This window comes from Cantharellus anzutake (assembly GCF_015039405.1).
Source record: "Cantharellus anzutake strain C23 chromosome Unknown EI90scaffold_8, whole genome shotgun sequence".
Taxonomy (NCBI): Eukaryota; Fungi; Basidiomycota; class Agaricomycetes; order Cantharellales; family Hydnaceae; genus Cantharellus; species Cantharellus anzutake.
Genome location: NW_024066958.1, coordinates 1,366,364 through 1,383,578, shown reverse-complemented (window position 1 = coordinate 1,383,578; position 17,215 = coordinate 1,366,364). Strand labels below are relative to the sequence as shown.

At 49.3% G+C, this 17,215-nt stretch overlaps 6 protein-coding genes across 6 annotated transcripts; 5 read left to right on the top strand and 1 right to left on the bottom strand.

Moving 5' to 3' along the window:
* The first annotated feature begins 90 nt into the window (after positions 1-90).
* EI90DRAFT_3042104 (uncharacterized protein) lies at positions 91-1,648 on the top strand. Its single transcript, XM_039059153.1, has one exon. The coding sequence runs from the start codon at positions 103-105 to the stop codon at positions 1,504-1,506; it is 1,404 nt and encodes a 467-aa protein (XP_038920464.1). The 5' UTR covers positions 91-102; the 3' UTR covers positions 1,507-1,648.
* Positions 1,649-2,776: 1,128 nt separating this feature from the next.
* On the top strand, positions 2,777-3,669 carry EI90DRAFT_3286906 (uncharacterized protein; the record flags this gene model as incomplete). The annotated part of the gene is given in 4 exon segments (XM_039067029.1): positions 2,777-3,070; positions 3,256-3,360; positions 3,380-3,494; positions 3,527-3,669. 4 exon segments carry the CDS (start codon positions 2,777-2,779, stop codon positions 3,667-3,669), a joined length of 657 nt encoding a protein of 218 aa, XP_038920463.1.
* Positions 3,670-4,204: 535 nt separating this feature from the next.
* On the bottom strand, positions 4,205-6,162 carry EI90DRAFT_3118635 (uncharacterized protein; the record flags this gene model as incomplete). Its single annotated transcript, XM_039063125.1, has 4 exons — positions 4,205-4,489; positions 4,551-5,108; positions 5,630-6,016; positions 6,070-6,162. 4 exons carry the CDS (start codon positions 6,160-6,162, stop codon positions 4,205-4,207), a joined length of 1,323 nt encoding a protein of 440 aa, XP_038920462.1.
* Positions 6,163-8,435: 2,273 nt separating this feature from the next.
* EI90DRAFT_2561110 (uncharacterized protein) lies at positions 8,436-9,466 on the top strand. The gene is made up of 3 exons (XM_039053236.1): positions 8,436-8,486; positions 8,550-9,370; positions 9,448-9,466. The coding sequence occupies exon 2, from the start codon at positions 8,658-8,660 to the stop codon at positions 9,150-9,152; it is 495 nt and encodes a 164-aa protein (XP_038920461.1). The 5' UTR covers positions 8,436-8,486; positions 8,550-8,657; the 3' UTR covers positions 9,153-9,370; positions 9,448-9,466.
* Positions 9,363-11,109, top strand: EI90DRAFT_2561039 (uncharacterized protein). The gene is made up of 5 exons (XM_039053235.1): positions 9,363-9,370; positions 9,448-9,587; positions 9,645-9,783; positions 9,848-9,899; positions 9,957-11,109. The coding sequence occupies exons 3-5, from the start codon at positions 9,706-9,708 to the stop codon at positions 11,096-11,098; spliced, it is 1,272 nt and encodes a 423-aa protein (XP_038920460.1). The 5' UTR covers positions 9,363-9,370; positions 9,448-9,587; positions 9,645-9,705; the 3' UTR covers positions 11,099-11,109.
* Positions 11,092-11,513, top strand: EI90DRAFT_3042082 (uncharacterized protein). Its single transcript, XM_039059152.1, is given in 3 exon segments — positions 11,092-11,298; positions 11,309-11,455; positions 11,469-11,513. The coding sequence occupies 2 exon segments, from the start codon at positions 11,187-11,189 to the stop codon at positions 11,386-11,388; spliced, it is 192 nt and encodes a 63-aa protein (XP_038920459.1). The 5' UTR covers positions 11,092-11,186; the 3' UTR covers positions 11,389-11,455; positions 11,469-11,513.
* The last annotated feature ends 5,702 nt before the right edge of the window (positions 11,514-17,215 follow it).

The following is a 17,215-nucleotide window of genomic DNA, read 5'->3' as shown; positions in this document are numbered from 1 at the left end:
GATAAGTGGCATGATTTGGATGAATTCTCCGTGAGTTTCCACATATATTTCATGTATTTGAATGATATGACATCACTTGATGCTGTATAGAATCACAAATCAATGAAGCTGGTGAAGGAAGCTTTCGGAACCACTTTGTGGCGTAGTCCCGAATTCAATCCTTGGCATGTTTATCGATCATTCCTTCCATTCACCTCATCGTCACTCTATGAATTGTATGGTCGTCTCTCCGATCCCGTTCAAGTGTTTTCCATATCCGGCGAGTTTTCCGGTGGCTTTATTCCTTTGAGTGAGGATGTACGGAATGCTCAGGAGGTTGCCGAGGCAAAACTGAGCAACCTGCCAAAGAAGTTTGATAAATATGGCAAGGAAGTAACTAATTACGAAGCCGAGTTCACTGAACATGATGTTCGCAATGGAGTTGTGACCTGTGCAGCGATATCTCAAGATGGTTCTCATGTCGCCCTCGGTTTTGGGAATGGGTTCATCGAAGTTGCAGACATCAACCATCAGCGTACAATCTCTCGCTTCCAGTCTGATCCCCCCAACCATCCAGTTTGGATAGAGTTTATCCTTGGTGCCAATGCTCAGATTGCCACCGAGGACACTCATGGAAACATCTCCGTTCTCAGTCATGGCACACGTTTGGTGCCATGTGGCGCTCTTCCTAGTGGTCATCACCCTGCTATCACGGCATTGTCGAGCAATGGATGCTTTATCGTCCGAGTTCCTCGAACTCAGAATTGGTACAACAACGTGGCACTCCTATATTTTTCAGGAGAGCCATCCATTCGGCTCCTCGCATCTCCTTCGGCTCTCTTCATTCCTTCCGATCCTCAACTTTCATCTACTCCTCTATGTCACACAGTTGGATTCTCTCCTGGAGGCCGATATGCAGGCGCTTACGATGCGAACTGCGCTTTCGTCTGGTCAACGAATACATCGGAGTTGGTTGCTCGATATTGGGTGCAAAATTCTGAATTCTGGATTTTCAATCCCGGTTATGTTCTTCCTCTCCCGTATCTCGTTCCTACACCGGTATTTGGTGACCACGCCATTCATTTGACCCTGGAAGAGGCTGCAACCCATGTACAAAGTTCCGAGCCAGATTCAAGAGACAATGCAGACGAATCCTGGCTGAAATGCCCTTTTTATAACCTCTCGCCGAACATGACCAGGTTGGATGGGCACGATAAAGCCTCTGCCTATTCCTCAGTGATAGGGCGGGTTCCATTTCTTTCTATCCAGTCCAAATTCTCGATACCTCTGGTCTTCTTTAATGGACAAGTCGAACTCATTGTCGAATTCAAGTACCGCCCAGTCTTTAGAAACCTGAATCCCTCCCCCAGCGAGAATAAATCCTGGTACGGTGATCTGCTGTTCCAGGATGAGAGCAGAGTTACCCTATATCACTTTCCTCGGGCTAGCAAGGACGGGACCCGATTTCTGCTCCAGGGAAAACTGAGAGCCCCGGTGGTCGTCGATATCAGCCAAGTTGTCGTTTAGTGATGTACATCCCTACTCCTTAACTGCTAAGTTGACTGTTTTCCGATTATTTGGAGAGTATTGAAATTAAGAATTATGTTACTTGATGAGTGTGGTTGTACATAACAACGTCATGTAAGAAAACGCTCTAACGTCTTGTTCCCGTCAACACTACAATTGGTGCATGGTATTATATGCAAATTTTTTCACGAAGGCTTTCGGCACCCAGCACTCGAGTTTGGCAAGAGCTGATCAAATCCCTGACGTCGCCAACGATTGGTTGGGGATAACTTTCGGCACCCCCGGCCCCCTAGGGGATATTGTCGTTGTGTTTTAAACGTGTGAGTGGTATCGATTAGCTTTAAAATGTGGCTTGTCTTGACGGGACTTGTGGCTTTTGCTTTCAAGGATATTTTCATGACCATGCAAGGCGCTAGTTTGCCAGTATGTACATGCATGATTTGGCGATGGCCTTCCCCACCCCAACTCAACGCGTTTCGAAGGGGAGTTTTCCCTCATACAAAACTGCTGCACGCAACAGTAGCATCATATCCCTTATATATAGTCCAATCTTTCTTTCTTTGCGTCCCGAATTTTGGAGCTGTGAGTTCTTCTGGGAATTAAATGAATTTCACTGTTCAGAGTTAACCCCGTCTGCTACGTAGTTCCTTCATGCGCCCGCGGCCGGTACGTACGTTGATTGGTGCTTTCTTAAAATTAGCTGCAATGATACTTACCCGCGCGGCCGCTACATAATCATAATCACAGCAAGCCCTTGTTGTCGCTCGGTTCCGCAGGCCAGAATGTCCTTACGCTCATAAACTGAGGTTTGGGTTGTCAACAACATAGGTGAGTTCAGAGTCCCCACTTTTAGAGTTCTCATTAGTCGCGATATCATTGTGGCGTCCGTGCGTGTTGGCATGATGCCTAACGATCGGATCTTGCCATTGCGATCCGATAATGACAACATATCGATGAAACTCGCGTCCATAAGTGGAAGCGGACAGCTGCAGCTTGACTGGCGATACAGTGTAGTTTTCATCTTGAATACCTCGGCCCATCGGTTCTATGTAAATTATAAAACTGCCATGCAGCATATGACGCCGGCGGCTTAATGTTGGCACAACCAAGGTCTAGACCGCGATATCGAACGTTGTTAGACATCGCGCCCTCCGAGTCTGCCAAACTTGCTATATCTCAACGCGTGTGGTGTTGCGGCAATATTGGTATCGCGTACAACAAAAGACATTCTGAAATGAAACTTCATGCTTTCGAGCTTTGTGTGACTCCAATGTCGACTCTTGTTCATGCGTTGGAGCGGATAAAATCACAACATCTGCCAAGCCATCAAGAGGTGGAGGCACTGACTCAGGAGACCCCTCAGGTTCCGCGGCCGCACCTTCAGAGGCATCCGGACCTGTGTCCTTTGACTGTACTCCAGAAGGCTCTGGTGGGTGCCTGTCAACATGATCCAATTCACCCCGCCTCTTCCGACTTTGCGGGTGGGGTGGACTTAACGGACGTTGAAACTGGTCGCACGTCACGGGTTTGCCAAAACCCGGGGAGGGTGATTGGGGGAAAGAATGTCCGTCTGTGTGTAGGAGATTCGGCTCCATATGTTGATGCAGAGACCGGGTTGCAGGCATCGATGTCTTCACCTGTGGTTTGGATCGACCGTAAATTTCGGGATTCCCGGTTGCTGCCTTTTAAAAAACGTTGCTATGAGAATGATATATATAACAAAAGCTCGAGCATGCGCACTGTCTGCAGATTGGAGTCGCCTTCCGCAGCGTTGGCGGTGAGGGCCAAAAGAAGGCTTTTGTGATTTGGCAGCGTGTGTCACATGTCCAGGGCTTGCAAGTTGTGCCAGCTGAAGTCGGTAACGTGTTCACAGCCTGAATCTGACGAACCTTACCTTTTCAATGTCCTTGTTGGGAAGGAACACGGCGTACTCAAATCTATACATCACACCTTTGGAAAAGGGAGGGAACCTATCGTCAGGGTAGGTGGTGAGTAAAAGTTAATTGTGGAAATTGGGCAGAACATGCATTCGGGTCCATGCAAGCTAGAAATTGGGTCTTTGATCAGGCTGCGGCTCCCAACAAGCGATCTGTTGGGGGAGATGTTGGCTCTATGGGGGAGATACACTCCAGCGACCGCACCACAGTTGCCCGCCTGGCCTGAAGCATTGCCTCCTGGGATGAGAAGCGCACCCTAGAAGAACAATGTCCAGTTTTCAAGGGATAGCTGTCTGTACTCTTGCGAGATGTAAACAAGCCCAGTTCAGCAAGAAGGTCCCTGTTCGAAGTATCGCTCGCGCAGCACGAAGATTGGTTCTTCCTCCGTCTAACTGCTTACGGCGGCGCTGGATGGTTGAATGGGTTGAGGATGACGGCAGAATCGGGGTTTCATGTTTAATTTCGCGCTCACGTCAATTGAACTCACTTTCCAACACTCCTAAACCAATCAATGACTGTTGACTCATGTACTCGTCAAGTTGGCATTGAAAGACCGTGCCTACCAGTCGCATTAGTAAAGGGACCTTGGTTACAAGTGTAGTATCTACCTTGGTGGTCGTGCTATCCCCAGCAAGCATAAAATTCACTATATCCATCCCGTTGCACAAAGATCTTAATTCTACATCCACCGAGTAATTTGCGTCAAGGAGTCTAGGATATATCAATTTTCAATCCCAGTAACATACGAAACGGAAAGTACTTTAACGTATCTGCAAGAGACGCGCCATGCTTCGCCATAGCCTCTCCTCACACTTAACACCCCCCGCATTCGGTTCTACGTCACTGTGTCTAGATCCATGATGCACCCGGCGATTAATGACCGTTGGTCCCAGAGCATCAATTCCACTGTCCGAAACTTTCTGGTGTTCTAGAGACGGCGAGCATTCAGGAATGATGTCACTTGACAACCCAAGGTACAGTTTTCCGGTAGCACCCAGGCTAAATACTAGGAAGTTAGGCAGCAGATATTCCGTCGTCGACTGAAACTGGAGGATGAATTTCGCATGGCAATTTCAATGCGAAATCTCATGAACATCAGAAGCGTACATCCGGGGCAAAAGGCTTCGAACGCCGGAGGTCAACACGCCACATGGCGAGAGGATCCCAGAAGGCCCTTCCGTGGCGTAGTCGTCCTACTTTCCCCTTTATACTCGGCGGTGGTCTGCGACCGGATGGCCGACGACCCCAAACAGTCGGTTCAAATCTGGTTACACTGAGATTCGCGCCTGGGGAACATTCATCCTTGGGCATCAATGGGGTCCATGATGGATTGGTCGACGATGGATGAGTGGATGAAATGAAGCCTGGGATTTTGTCATAGTCTCGCTCCGAGCTGGATGAGGAAGGGAACGACGAGAACAATGCAGGGAGCGCTCGCGAGCTCCTCCGCGACCTCAGCTGGGGCTCAAACCCCAGCCTTGTTGGACAATGGGATGAGGACGAAGAAGGCCTAGATATCGTGTTACGTGTATTTCGATAGGTGGGGCGCTTAGGTGTGTCCTGAGACGGAGGGGCATGAGGTTGGAGATCATTCATCCGTGGTGGCAAGCAAATGGTCTGGAAGGTCTCGAACAAGCGAGATGAAACAATAACCTCCAAATCACTCTGCGTTGACAAAGACGAAATAGCATTCAAGTTTGAGGAACAAAGAGAGGATGCAGCTCGACCTCTCTTGCGCGACGTAGTAGGCCAAACCACTGAAAGTTGGTTATTGATGAAGCCAGCTTTGTGGAGAATCTCTTCCCCAATCGCGTGACGACACCATCAGTGGGCACAGTCCTGAGAGTCGCTGTAGATGCTGACGACACACATCTAGTACGATGGCGTGCCAGAGCGATATCCGGATCGCCAAGTCATTCCGCAAAAGGTAGCTGGGAAAAGGTCTAAAAATGACCTTATCTCTCGAAAATGGGGACAGATTCCTAATAAAAATACCATCAATGCTAGATATAGAGGCTTTATTGCATGTCAGAGTAAACCTTGGCGCATAAAACCGACAAGAATTGGGCGTGCCGCATTGAAGGGGGGTAATAAGCTTGATGGTTCTGTATCCAAGCACCTTGAGGCATTGGTCTCCAAAATCCTTTTCGGCGGTCCGAAGGCAGCGGAACGTGACGGGGACTCACAGGAAGGGTTGCGAGGAGTTGGAGAAAGAGACCGTATAGACGAGGGACCCGGAAAATGTGGCTCTGTCGGTTTGGATTTCGGGCAGGCGGAAAATACGCTGCCGCTTGAGCGAGATAGGAAGGTGTGGATGGCCGGGGCCCACTTTCGACAGGGGTGCGTATCAGAGCAGGCATCAATGGTTGTGCTGGTGAAGACGATATCGACGCTGGCAGCGGGGTCGATTCGGTTTTTGGAGAGGTATCTTTGGGGGACAAGCTCTCTGATCGGGCCTTCACTGGAGTGCTTTCTAAGGATACAACATCCCTGGATGCGATCCTCGACACCGCACGAGTAGACGTTACAGAAGAAAGGGCCAGCAGAATTTCGGTGACATAGCGGACACAGGTCTCGAGAAGTTAGGCGTAGTCAAGGGGGTAAGTCCCGCTCTCTCACTTGGCACGTCTATTTCAGTAGCAACTGAGCTCGTGGCATCCGTCGGACGCAGGGTCGGAGAAGCTGGAAAATTAGACACGGTGGTCGTCAGCATAGCCATAGGTTCCTCAACAGAAGAAACTAGGCTTTTGGGCAATGGTGTAGGGGATTCAGGGCGCAACGATTGTGATCTCCTTGGGAGACTAAGCGGTTCTCCAGTTATTTGAGGAGATATCAGTCCGCGTTCCAAAAGACTATGTGCAGAGAGAATCGACGGTGGACGAGCTTTTATTGTTTCAAAGGGACGCGGCTCAGATGGAGAGGTGGGTTGTTCTTCAGATCGTTCCCTTGAAAAGCGGCTTGATGTGCTCCGAGTCAGCTTGGCATCAGTGGCTAACTGTTTACTCCATAAATCGCTTGAATGACTCGTATTTCACGGAATTGGCACGGGAGGAGGCGGAGATCCTAATCCAAAGCCACTTCTCCGCACAGGTGCCCTGCTGAGTTTGTCGAAACGCGCTGTTTTGTCGCTCAAGCGATTCGCAGGCACCTTTTCCGACGGCGAGCGCTGCGGGCCTGGAGATGGAGTCGAAAATCGTGACGATCCGTTCCCAGGAGGTGTAAGTCCACTGTTGGCTTGCAGCGCAGCAATACGTTCCTTGGGAGTGGACCTGACGGGTGCGTGTTAAGGACGTTTGGATTGATGACTTACAACAGTGTGCACGCACATATTGAAATTTAACCCAGCCTTCGCAGGTGCACTTTCATCTCACGTCTCAGTACACAATCTGTCCGCGTTAAAGTGGACAACCGTTGAAATCAGCAAAAAATGCGTTGCGACTTCAGGACACCAGAATTCTATTGAAATAATTTCAGCATCCTCCGTCACCCTGCCTCCTTTAAGCCTAAGGAGATCGCGAACTCTGCTCTCCTGGGACTCCAGGATTTGGTACTTACTGTAAGAAGCAATATAAAATACTATGCCTACTTCTCCTTTCGGGGACCATGCTTCCGTTGTTCGCTTTCGGCTCTATGGCCTCAATACTCTTCCTCCTTGGACTTAATATGGGCTGGCCTCTCTATAATTGTCGGCTCTCCCACCTTCCCTACGTGTCGTTTTTCGCGAGTGGAATCAGCGTATTCCCGTCCTGTTAGTTTGCTGGCAAATCAGTAGGAATTGTGGAGCTCACCTCTCTCCATCATCGCTTCCTTCAAAGGCTCCTGCCAAATATATATACTAGATGATACTCCTTCATCATGTATTTGTCAGCACCCGGACCTGCTTGCATCCCAAGCCATGACGGAGCTGTAGAACAAGCCCACCTGTCGTTATTGCCACCAGATAGGGAAAGAGCCGGTTCAGCCTCGGCATTCCGTTATCTTGATGTACCCGTGTGCTAGCTACTCTGAAATTTATCACGCGGGGAGCTAGACCTGCACAAGACCTACAAGGATCCAACAGGATGACAAAAATGAGCTCAGGATGTTCCCAAGCGAGACCTCAATACAGTACGATTTGCTTCGGCCAGCTCCGCGCGGCGAGTGAGCTGATCTGGGCAAGGGAAGTGGTAAACTCGGCAATGAAGAGAAGGAATCATCGAACTAATCATTGTGCGTAGCTAGTGTCCCCAAATGAAAATATCGACCCCGGATATTGTACAGGAGAAGGACGCCAGTCTGGAACTCCGAACTTCACGCAAGTCGAGATTTCAATCTCGCATTTCTTCTCATTCATGTCGTCCGATTCCCCGCCTATCTTGACCATCTTTCCACTCCTCGCTGGTTACAAAGAGGTCTGGAATATAATTTAATCAGGATTGTATCTGTCGAGGACTCAATCTGTAAATATGGCCAGCGTGCGACTGTGCCTTTTTCGCGTGTCAGTGCAAATACGGGACTTTGTCTGCTTATACGCTAGCTCGTCCGCCGTGGTCCACATCATAAAGGGCCCCTGGAAGAACCTCTTCAGTGGCACTTTCGTCGGGAACGCCATGTATGAATGCTACTCAAACCATTTACACGCTCACAAGTACAAGTCTTTTTGGGATACTCACAATGCCCGTCACAAGCGTTTCCGTCGGGATGATGAATGGACTCGGCAGCAACACCTCCTGGGCCCACTATGCATTGCCATCTAACCTCAATTTCTAAGATGTCTCAATCATGATGTTGGTCACCATTGCACTCTCCGCCACTCACGTTATGCACTAACCACTTGATATTCCCTGCATTTTCATCGCCAACAAAACATCGTTTTACTTAAGGAATCCTTTCAACCGCGCCTTTGTACTGTTTCTGCCATACTCCATTTCTGGAAGTGTTTAAAGAGCACAAGCTACGCATGTCAGGCGCCTCTACGCAATAGGAGTCTGTAAAGCGGGAAAAAGCAAGTCAATACACCGAGCAAAATTTCGGACGTTGCGGCTCTGCAATTTCCCAAACGAAGTAAGTTTGACAACACTTGCTTTATTGAGTCCTGTGCAACCAATTGATTTATGATTGAACCAGCTTCCTTCTACGAAAGCATTTTCATACGCATCATGTGCATGCGGCGCGCAATTGCGCTAGTACTGTCCTTCGTTCACCCTTCCACGCGAGCGCTATCGCACTGGCGCAATGTCTGAAAAAAATACATCCAAGATTATTCGTCCCCGTAACAAAGGAAAGCGTCCCACTCCCGGCTCGTCTTTGCAAGCATCGCATCCCTTGACCCCTTCGGAGTCCCCTGTTTCGCAGGTCCATGTCACTAGTCCCAATGTATCTTCTGATCACGACAACACCCATCGCTATCAGTTCAGAGGGTCGACGGGACCTTCATATCTTGAGCCCGCAGTGGCTGCTCAGCCTGTACCTTCCGGTGGTCGCCGCGCTGATCCGACGGAACCAGCATCTTCCACGGGCCGCAGATTGTGGAAGATCTGGGGGAAATTTGCTCTCAATCGTAGCAAGCCCAGCACTCCCGATCTTGGTGAACAGTCGAGACCATCCGCACCCCCCACCAGCCATCCGTTGATGATAAAGTGCTACCTCCATCTCCCCTCACCCCTACCGACAATATTGATGATCTCCTTGAGGCATTTGGGTCGTATACCACACCCGGCGATCACCTGAACGTCCACGCACAATTGGATTGTGAGGGTATCCACGTTTCTGGCATATCGGAGCTCACGGTCACTCCATCAGCCAGCCTAAAGAATGATCGAAAAAAAGTAATCATTGGCGGTATAACGCTGGTTCTACAAACTGCAGCCCAGGCTCTTAAGTTGGCCCCGGTTCGGGGTCTTGACACAATTCCGAATTTACTTCTGACGTGGCTCCAAGTTTACGAGGTTAGCTAATCTTTCTGTTTCCGTGATAGAAGAGGACATATCATTCGCTCGATCTCATGTTTGTTTGATGTGCACAGTCTGTCGGTGGAAACGATGATGATCTTGAAGGATTGGATGACGACATCCGAAGGGCTTATGTCACCATTCTGCAGCCACTCGAGCTGTTGACGGGCCAAATCCTTCCCGAGGTGGTTCAGTTGATCAAAAGATTTCACTTGTATGTCCACCTACTCCCACAGCCGCTGCTCTTCCAATCCAAGAATCCTATTTTCAGGGCCCTGGAACAGCAGATAAACGAGATCGAGCTGCTCAAAAGTCAAAATCGGGCAAAGAGGATGTTCTTAGCGCGTGAAATTGCCAAGAGGATAACCGGTGTGAAGGCGTGTATAAATGATGCCCTTAACTCGTTTGAGGTTTGTCTCTCCATCAGAGCCCCCAAGCCCTCGATTTGACTGGCTGATGTGCATTTTGCAACAGACACAAGCAACTACTTTAACGCTTCTTCGCACAATTGAAGCATCGGTGCAATGTATGTCACTTCGCTCTTCCCAATATTAGGCTCTTTCATCACCACTACATCTTTCAGCAAAACTCGAGCAGCTTCCACGAGTTGCGGCCGAGCACACCTACGTGAAGAGCAAGTCAAAGTGTCTTCCAAGTACACGACTTCAAATACAAACATCCCTTCTCAATCATTTGAAGCGGGCCGGAAACCGATTCGTATGGCTCCGTGGGTCCCCTGGCACAGGGAAGACGGCGGTATCTATGAGCATCGCATCGATACTTGAGAAGGAAGGTGCTCTTGCAGCCTCTTTCTTTTGGGACAAAAATCAAAAGGGGACGGGCCTCGATTCTCTGGAGAAATTTCCTTCTACACTGGCACGTCAACTTGCGAACTTCAATGGGGACTTCAAGGTCTCGCTTGTGAAACGCCTTCGACAGCCGAATTCGGAGTTGGTTCTCAGTCTTCCTCTGGAGAAACAAATGAGGACTTTGATTCTGGAGCCGATGAATGGTCTCAAGGGCATAATGTCCGCAAGCAAGAAACGCTTCACCATCATCTTGGATGGTTTAGATGAATGTGGGGATTCAGTGGCACTTGGGACTCTGATGAGCCTCGTACTTGTGCTTGAGGAGCTGCCTTCAACGTTTTCCATACTGGTCAGTTCTCGCCCTGAATCTCAAGTTGTTTCGGCTTGGGATAAATCTCGGAATCGGGGCCATGTCATCCCATGTGAAGACATGGATAAGGTTGCACGAGACGAGACTTTCGACACGATCCGGATTATGGTAACGGACGGGCTTAAGGATTGCATCAGAGAGTCACAGTGGAAACCATTGATGGACGATCTTGATGCCTTTACTCTGGCTTGCCGTGGTTTGCCTGTCATGGCCTCGATCCGGATACGGGAAGTTTGGTTTCGGACTCAAGGGGGTTCTGTCCTCAAATTAGAGTTTCGATACTTCCTCGACCTCCAAGATGCGCCCAAGGATCTCAATGAGGAGTACTTGCGAATAATGCGGCGAGCCTTTAGGCCCAACATGGCAAGCATCCCTTCACATGTAGTGAATAATTACCGCCAAGCAGTTGGGATGGTTGTTGCTGTGCAATATCCACTCAGTGTTTACAGCATGCATGACAGGATTGGGGTTCCAGGTTATCTAAAATCCTGCATGAGGAGGATTTTATCATCAAAACTTATATACGCCATAATTTTTCAGCTATAATATTACTACCTTGTAACACATGTTATGACATATATTCGAGGATCCGCTGCGATCTACAACTGCCCACCTCCCCAATCCTGAGTTCATCATGTCCGGTTTTGCGATTACGACACATTTTGATATTGATGTTGATTTTGGAAGGCGGCCAAGCCTCATTTCTCTTCGGCTCTTCGGGTGCATCGCGCACGCTCATGTCCCCGAAAACTTCCAGAAAAGCTGTCGAAGGAATCCACATCAGATTTAGGCGAGCGCTTGGGTGCTCTATGATCATGAGAAGCGCCGGATTATAAAAGCGCGTGAGGTCGAGTTTTTCGAAACAGGGAGTAGCAAACGTGTCGGGATGGAAATGGATGATAAGGAAGGGTAAATGGGAGTAGGAAAGGAATCTAAGTGCATCATAGAACGTCAGAATGGCGACTCAGGGGCAAAAGTCAGAAACAATAACGCGAGCGCACCAAAAATCGACCAATTAACCAAAACTCGTGTATCCAACCCTCAAGATCCATCCACATCAATGCAAAGGGACCGCACGAAGAAGCCCCATCGCCACAGACGCCACTCCTCATCGATCGAGCCCAAAGTGCCCAGAAGATTTTCCAAAGGCACCTGATATAGCGACTTTACTGGGAAAGTGAGGCAGCGGACAATACAAATGGCAAAGAGGAACCTTTATTCATGTTTCCAACAGCAGAAGACCCATCTTGCTTGCCGCAAAATCACAAAGATGCTAGTGGGCATCTACGAGCTGTGGCGTTCCCGAGAAGCTGTGGTCCATAGGAGTGATGGAGCCCTAAGTTTGGACCTATTAACAGATACAACTGCTGGACACAGAGTAGCAGAGACCCATTAGTAATGGAGATGTTGCAACTGAGGGAGTTGGGCTTCAATGCGTTGTGTCGATCTGTTTGGCCCTGTTTATGTTGGCCCTCGGGTTAATTTCAATCCCAATCTCACACTCCGTGATACAACTCACTCGCCATGCCTCAATCTAGCCAGAAATGAGGAATTGATCGCGGGCAGGGGAGGCTAGAAGCAGCACGTGAAGGTGTGCCCTTTCTCTTGGAACAATGCACTTATGTGTGGTTCACATTCGTGTCATGACTGTGCCATCTTCATAATATTGGTAGAGCTTCTGGCGGAAGTTAACACATGTAAGGAAACATGAAGACCATTGTTTTATCTTCAACAACCAACTAGAGTCACACAGCACAAAAGAAACATGTCCAGGGCCGATTCCAATGTCACGCGGCTCTGAGATAGAACGACCATAATGTGTGTAAGCCTTCTCATACTATCAAATCATTGAATGCTTACCAACATGTCGCTTTGACCTCAAAACCTGTCACCGGTACTAGGGCATCGGCAAAAAATCGCAAGGCGTTACATCTTTACTGCACACTGTTGTTATGAGTAGACTGGCCATCAGCAGCTGCACTCGTGTGATACCAAGGGACTGAGGTAAGTACTTAAGCTGACTATTGTTGCATTTAACTATGGCGCCTTTTATAGTACATCAAAGCCATGCTACAAGGTGATTGGTGCACAATCCAATCGGGAAGGCAGTGTCGCGTGTTTGGGATGTTGCACGCTAGCGCTGTGCTGTTGCCTGAATGGTAACATAAATGCGTAATCCAACATGTGGGTGCTTAACATCTCACTAGTAACGGTGCTAGGCACTACCTTTAACTCAACCACAGTATAATATGTCGCACCGAACCCCCACCTCTATCCTTTTCTCCAACAACACTCACAGCCTCCCTGTCATATCCATCCCTGGCCATCGACTTCCACTCCCTCCGACCCCTCCGGTCTACCTCTGCTCCTTCTTCACTAACCTCGGAGCTCCTGTATTCCGCAATCACCTTGGTACCCCTCGATGGTCACCACCCCCTCTTTTCAATTTATTACCTACACCTCCCTAAGTATGGAGCCCCAAAGGCTTCCGGACAGCTCCGACATCCGCTAGCGCACCCCCGCCTCCGCTGGGCAATACACTTGCTTGCCCTGCAAAGCCCACCTTTGGGCCTATCCCTCCTTTCCATTTCTGGGTTATCGCCTACCATTCCGTTAACCCCGTAACCCAACTCATCGGTAATATTCAATCAGCTAATGTCTAACCCCATTAGCTCTGCTCCACTTGCCTCCGCCGTTTGCGGACCCGCCCTTGTTGTAACTATATATATACTCAACTTGTACATAGGTTACACCTCAGTAATAAAATCAACTAGAGTTTACCCCCTTCAGTTCTGGTTGCCAGTTTAGTAAGTTAGGGCACGGACATGTTACTTGGCACAGCGCTCCTGGCATAAGTCGCTGAGGCCGAAGCCCTCCGTCACGGAGACACTCCCTCGTCTCAACCTGGTCTCTGACAGTATTTTATTACTCCCTGACTAGTACACATCTTGTATGGCACCAAAAGCCCCTCACACTCGTTCGCAACTATGCACCTTAGTTCCCAACTCCACCTCACCATCCCCAGAACCCTCACAGCCTGGTCCTAGTCGATTGGCAAGAAACCCAGTTGAGTTTTGTAGCTTTTCTAATCTAGAAACCCCTCTCCCATCAACTCCGATCATGTGTCCCGTTAGGAATCGATCACCAGTTGCAGATTCTGATTTCGGAGACACCATGGAACAACCCATAGACCCCGTTCACTTCTTTGGACTCGGTTCCGAGGTCCCCGACTTCGTCGACCCTCCTCCTGCTGATCCTCCCATCCCCACTGTCCCAACCGCCGATGATGCCGAACCCATCCCCAACATGGCTATTGCACAATTAGCCCAAGCCATTGCCAGCTTGGCTCGTCACACCGGATGCCCACCACCTCCACCATCCTCTGCTCTCTGGACCAAGGTCCGCAAGCCCGAACAGTTCGACAGGAAAGATCCCCGAGAACTCTGAGTATTTCTGGTCCAATGTGAACTTAATTTCCAGGACCGTCCCCTCGCTTTTGCTAGCGACCGCACTAAGGTCATCTTCGCACAGTCCTACCTCAAGGGAATGGCCCTCAATTGGTTTGAGCCAGATCTACAGTATTCGATCAAAATTCTATGCTTCGTCCACGATGGATGAATAACTATCAAGAGTTCGTCAACAAACTTCAAACCAACTTCGGTCCTCACGATCCTGTGGGCGACGCCAAAGTTCAACTAATGACCCTGGACATGAAGGATGGGCACCACATCAATAAGTACGTCGTCAAGTTCAACCGACATGCCTCTCAACTTCATGGTTATGGAGAAGCTGCGCTTCGTTGTTTTTTCTATAACGGACTGCTGGAACGTATCAAGGACAATATTGCTAGAGTAGGTAAACCTTCTACTCTTTCTGAACTTCGCACCTTGTTGCAAACTTTCGATGCGTGCTATTGGGAGCGTAAATCTGAAGTTACACATCACGCGGAACCCTCCTCTAACGTTTTCGACAAGTCCACCACTGCTTCTTGTTCCGACCCCATCCCTTCCTCCTCCTCTTTCAACTCCGCTTCCGGTAGCAAGCCTCCAAAGGACAATAAGAAGTCCAAGGCCAGCTCCGCTAAACCGGACCTTTCATCAAAACTCGGAGACAACAGCAAGCTCACGCCACAAGAGTGTAAGCATTGTCTCAACGAGAAACTTTGTATGTTCTGCAGCCAGTCTGGCCACATGGTCAAGGACTGTCCCAAGTCTTCTTCTCGCACGTCTAAGGCCCGTTTGGCCCAGACCAAGGAGCAAGGATCTGCTTCTGCAGAAGCAAAAAATTAGTCCGCACCCCCGTGGACTCCGCACGGACTGGGGGTTGCGATTCTTCCCTCCGTGTGCTCAAAGAAGTGCATTTAAATGCGTCTTCCATCTCCAACTTATCCTCCCTCCATTTTCCCATTTCCTTTTCTCTTTCAAATGGTCTATTTTCTCCTCTCAATGTTGACCCTCCAGTTAATGTTCTACCCATTGTAGATAGTGTTGCTGATGTACCACTCTCTCCTCCACCCCCTCCGACTACTTCCATAGATCGATCCACCTCTCTCCGTTTCTCTTCTTTCTCTTCTCCTGTCCCTTCTCCTCCGTCCAATGATAGGACACAAAATAAACTTTTCCACTCCTATGAGAACGTACCTGCACTCATAGACTCTGGGTCTTTGGACTGCTTCATCGACGACACATTCGTAAAGAAGTTGGCCTTGAAGACATATCAGATTAAACCCCTACAACTATGCCTATTCGACGGTAGCACCAACTCAATCATAACCCATGCCGTCGATATTCCCCTCTGCTTCGCTTCTGGAAACATCACCCCCATGACTTTCTTTGTCACATCGCTGGATGGATCATGTTCCCTAGTCCTAGGACACAACTGGCTTACCCGCTACAATCCGTTGATTGACTGGGTCTCAAGCAGTATTACGTTCCGAACTTCTGAACCTACCAAGACAGTTACTCTGAGCTCTCCCCCATCGTCTCTGGCACCACTGCCGTCGTCCGACATCCAACCATCTGATGCTCCGCCAGCACCTCAGTCACAGGCTCCCTTTCCTCCGTTACCATCTATCGAGTTCGTCAGCCATTCTGCATTCACGAAGGCTTGTCAACTTGAAGGATCGGTATCCTTCAGCCTAACCATCCCTTCCGAGGACAGCCGCTTGAGGGCTGCCTCATCCCACACCGATTCCGTCGACCTCTCGGCTGTTCCGAAGGAGTATCACGAGTTCATGGATGTGTTCAGTAAGAGCAAAGCCTTGACACTGGCACTGCACCGTGAGCACGACCTGAAGATCGACCTAGAGGAAGGCACTTCACCACCCTTGGGTACTATGTACTCTCTCTCTACTTTGGAACTCGGGGCCCTCCGGGTGTTCTTAGATGAACACCTAGCCTCCGGGTTCATTTGTCCTGCTACTTCCGCTCACGCGGCACCGGTCCTCTTCGTCCACAAGAAGGATGGATCCCTCCATCTCTGCATTGACTTCCGAGGGCTGAACAAGATCACCAAAAAGGATCGCTACCCACTCTGTTATAAAAATGGGGCCTAATTGGACCATTTCTATAGCGTTTGGGTGCAGGAGGGGGCCGTGACATTGAGAAGATGTTACAATTAATGTAACAGATGTTGTAACAGTGGTGTTTACAATAACATGGACATCGGGTGTTTTGGGTGATAATAGTTGGTTCAGTTCTTCTTATTTACATGTCACGTGATATTGTACTGCATAGAGCCCATAAGAGGCTAGAAATGGGAAAATCCCATTTCCATAACACACTCCCTGGCATCTCTGACCTCCTTGACGCACCTAGCCGTGCCACAGTCTACACCAGACTCGACCTCCGGCATGCTTACCACCTGGTTCACATTGCAGCAGGCGATGAATGGAAGACTTCCTTCCGCACGCGCTATGGTTCCTATGAGTGGCTTGTCATGCCATTCGGTCTCACAAATGCACCTGCGGCCTTCCAGCAATTCGTCAACACGATCTTTGCCAACCTCTTGGACGTTTCTGTGGTAGTCTACCTAGACAACATCCTTACCTACTCGGAAGACATGGCTTCACATCAGGAGCATGTCCAAGAGGTTCTTAGGAGACTCTGCAAACACGGCCTATATGCCAATCCGAAGAAATGCAAATTTCATACGGACACTACGGAATATCTCGGGTACTGCCTTTCTCCCTCCGGACTCACCATGTCCATCGAGAAGGTCAAAGCCGTCCAAGATTGGCCCGAGCCCCGTAAAGTCAAGGATGTCCAGTCCTTCCTTGGCTTCGCTAACTTCTATTGGCATTTCATCCACCAATACTGTCAGAGACCAGATTTTAAGACGAAGGAATGTCTCCGTAACGGAGGGCTTTGGCCTCAGCGACTTCTGCCAGGAGTGCTGTGCCTAGTGACACGTCCGTGCCCTAACTTACTGACTGGCACTTAGAACCTAGTGGGGGTAACTCTAGTTGATTTATCTGCTGGGGCGTAACCTATGTACAAGTAGTGTATATATATGGTTACAGCGGAGACGGTTCCGCAATTGGCGGAGCCGGACGGAGCGGAGCTAACGGGGTTAAGACATTAGCCGACTGAATATTACCGACAAGTCGGTTCGCGGGGTTAGCGGAAAGGCAGGCGTTAACCCAGAAACGGAAAGGAGGGATAA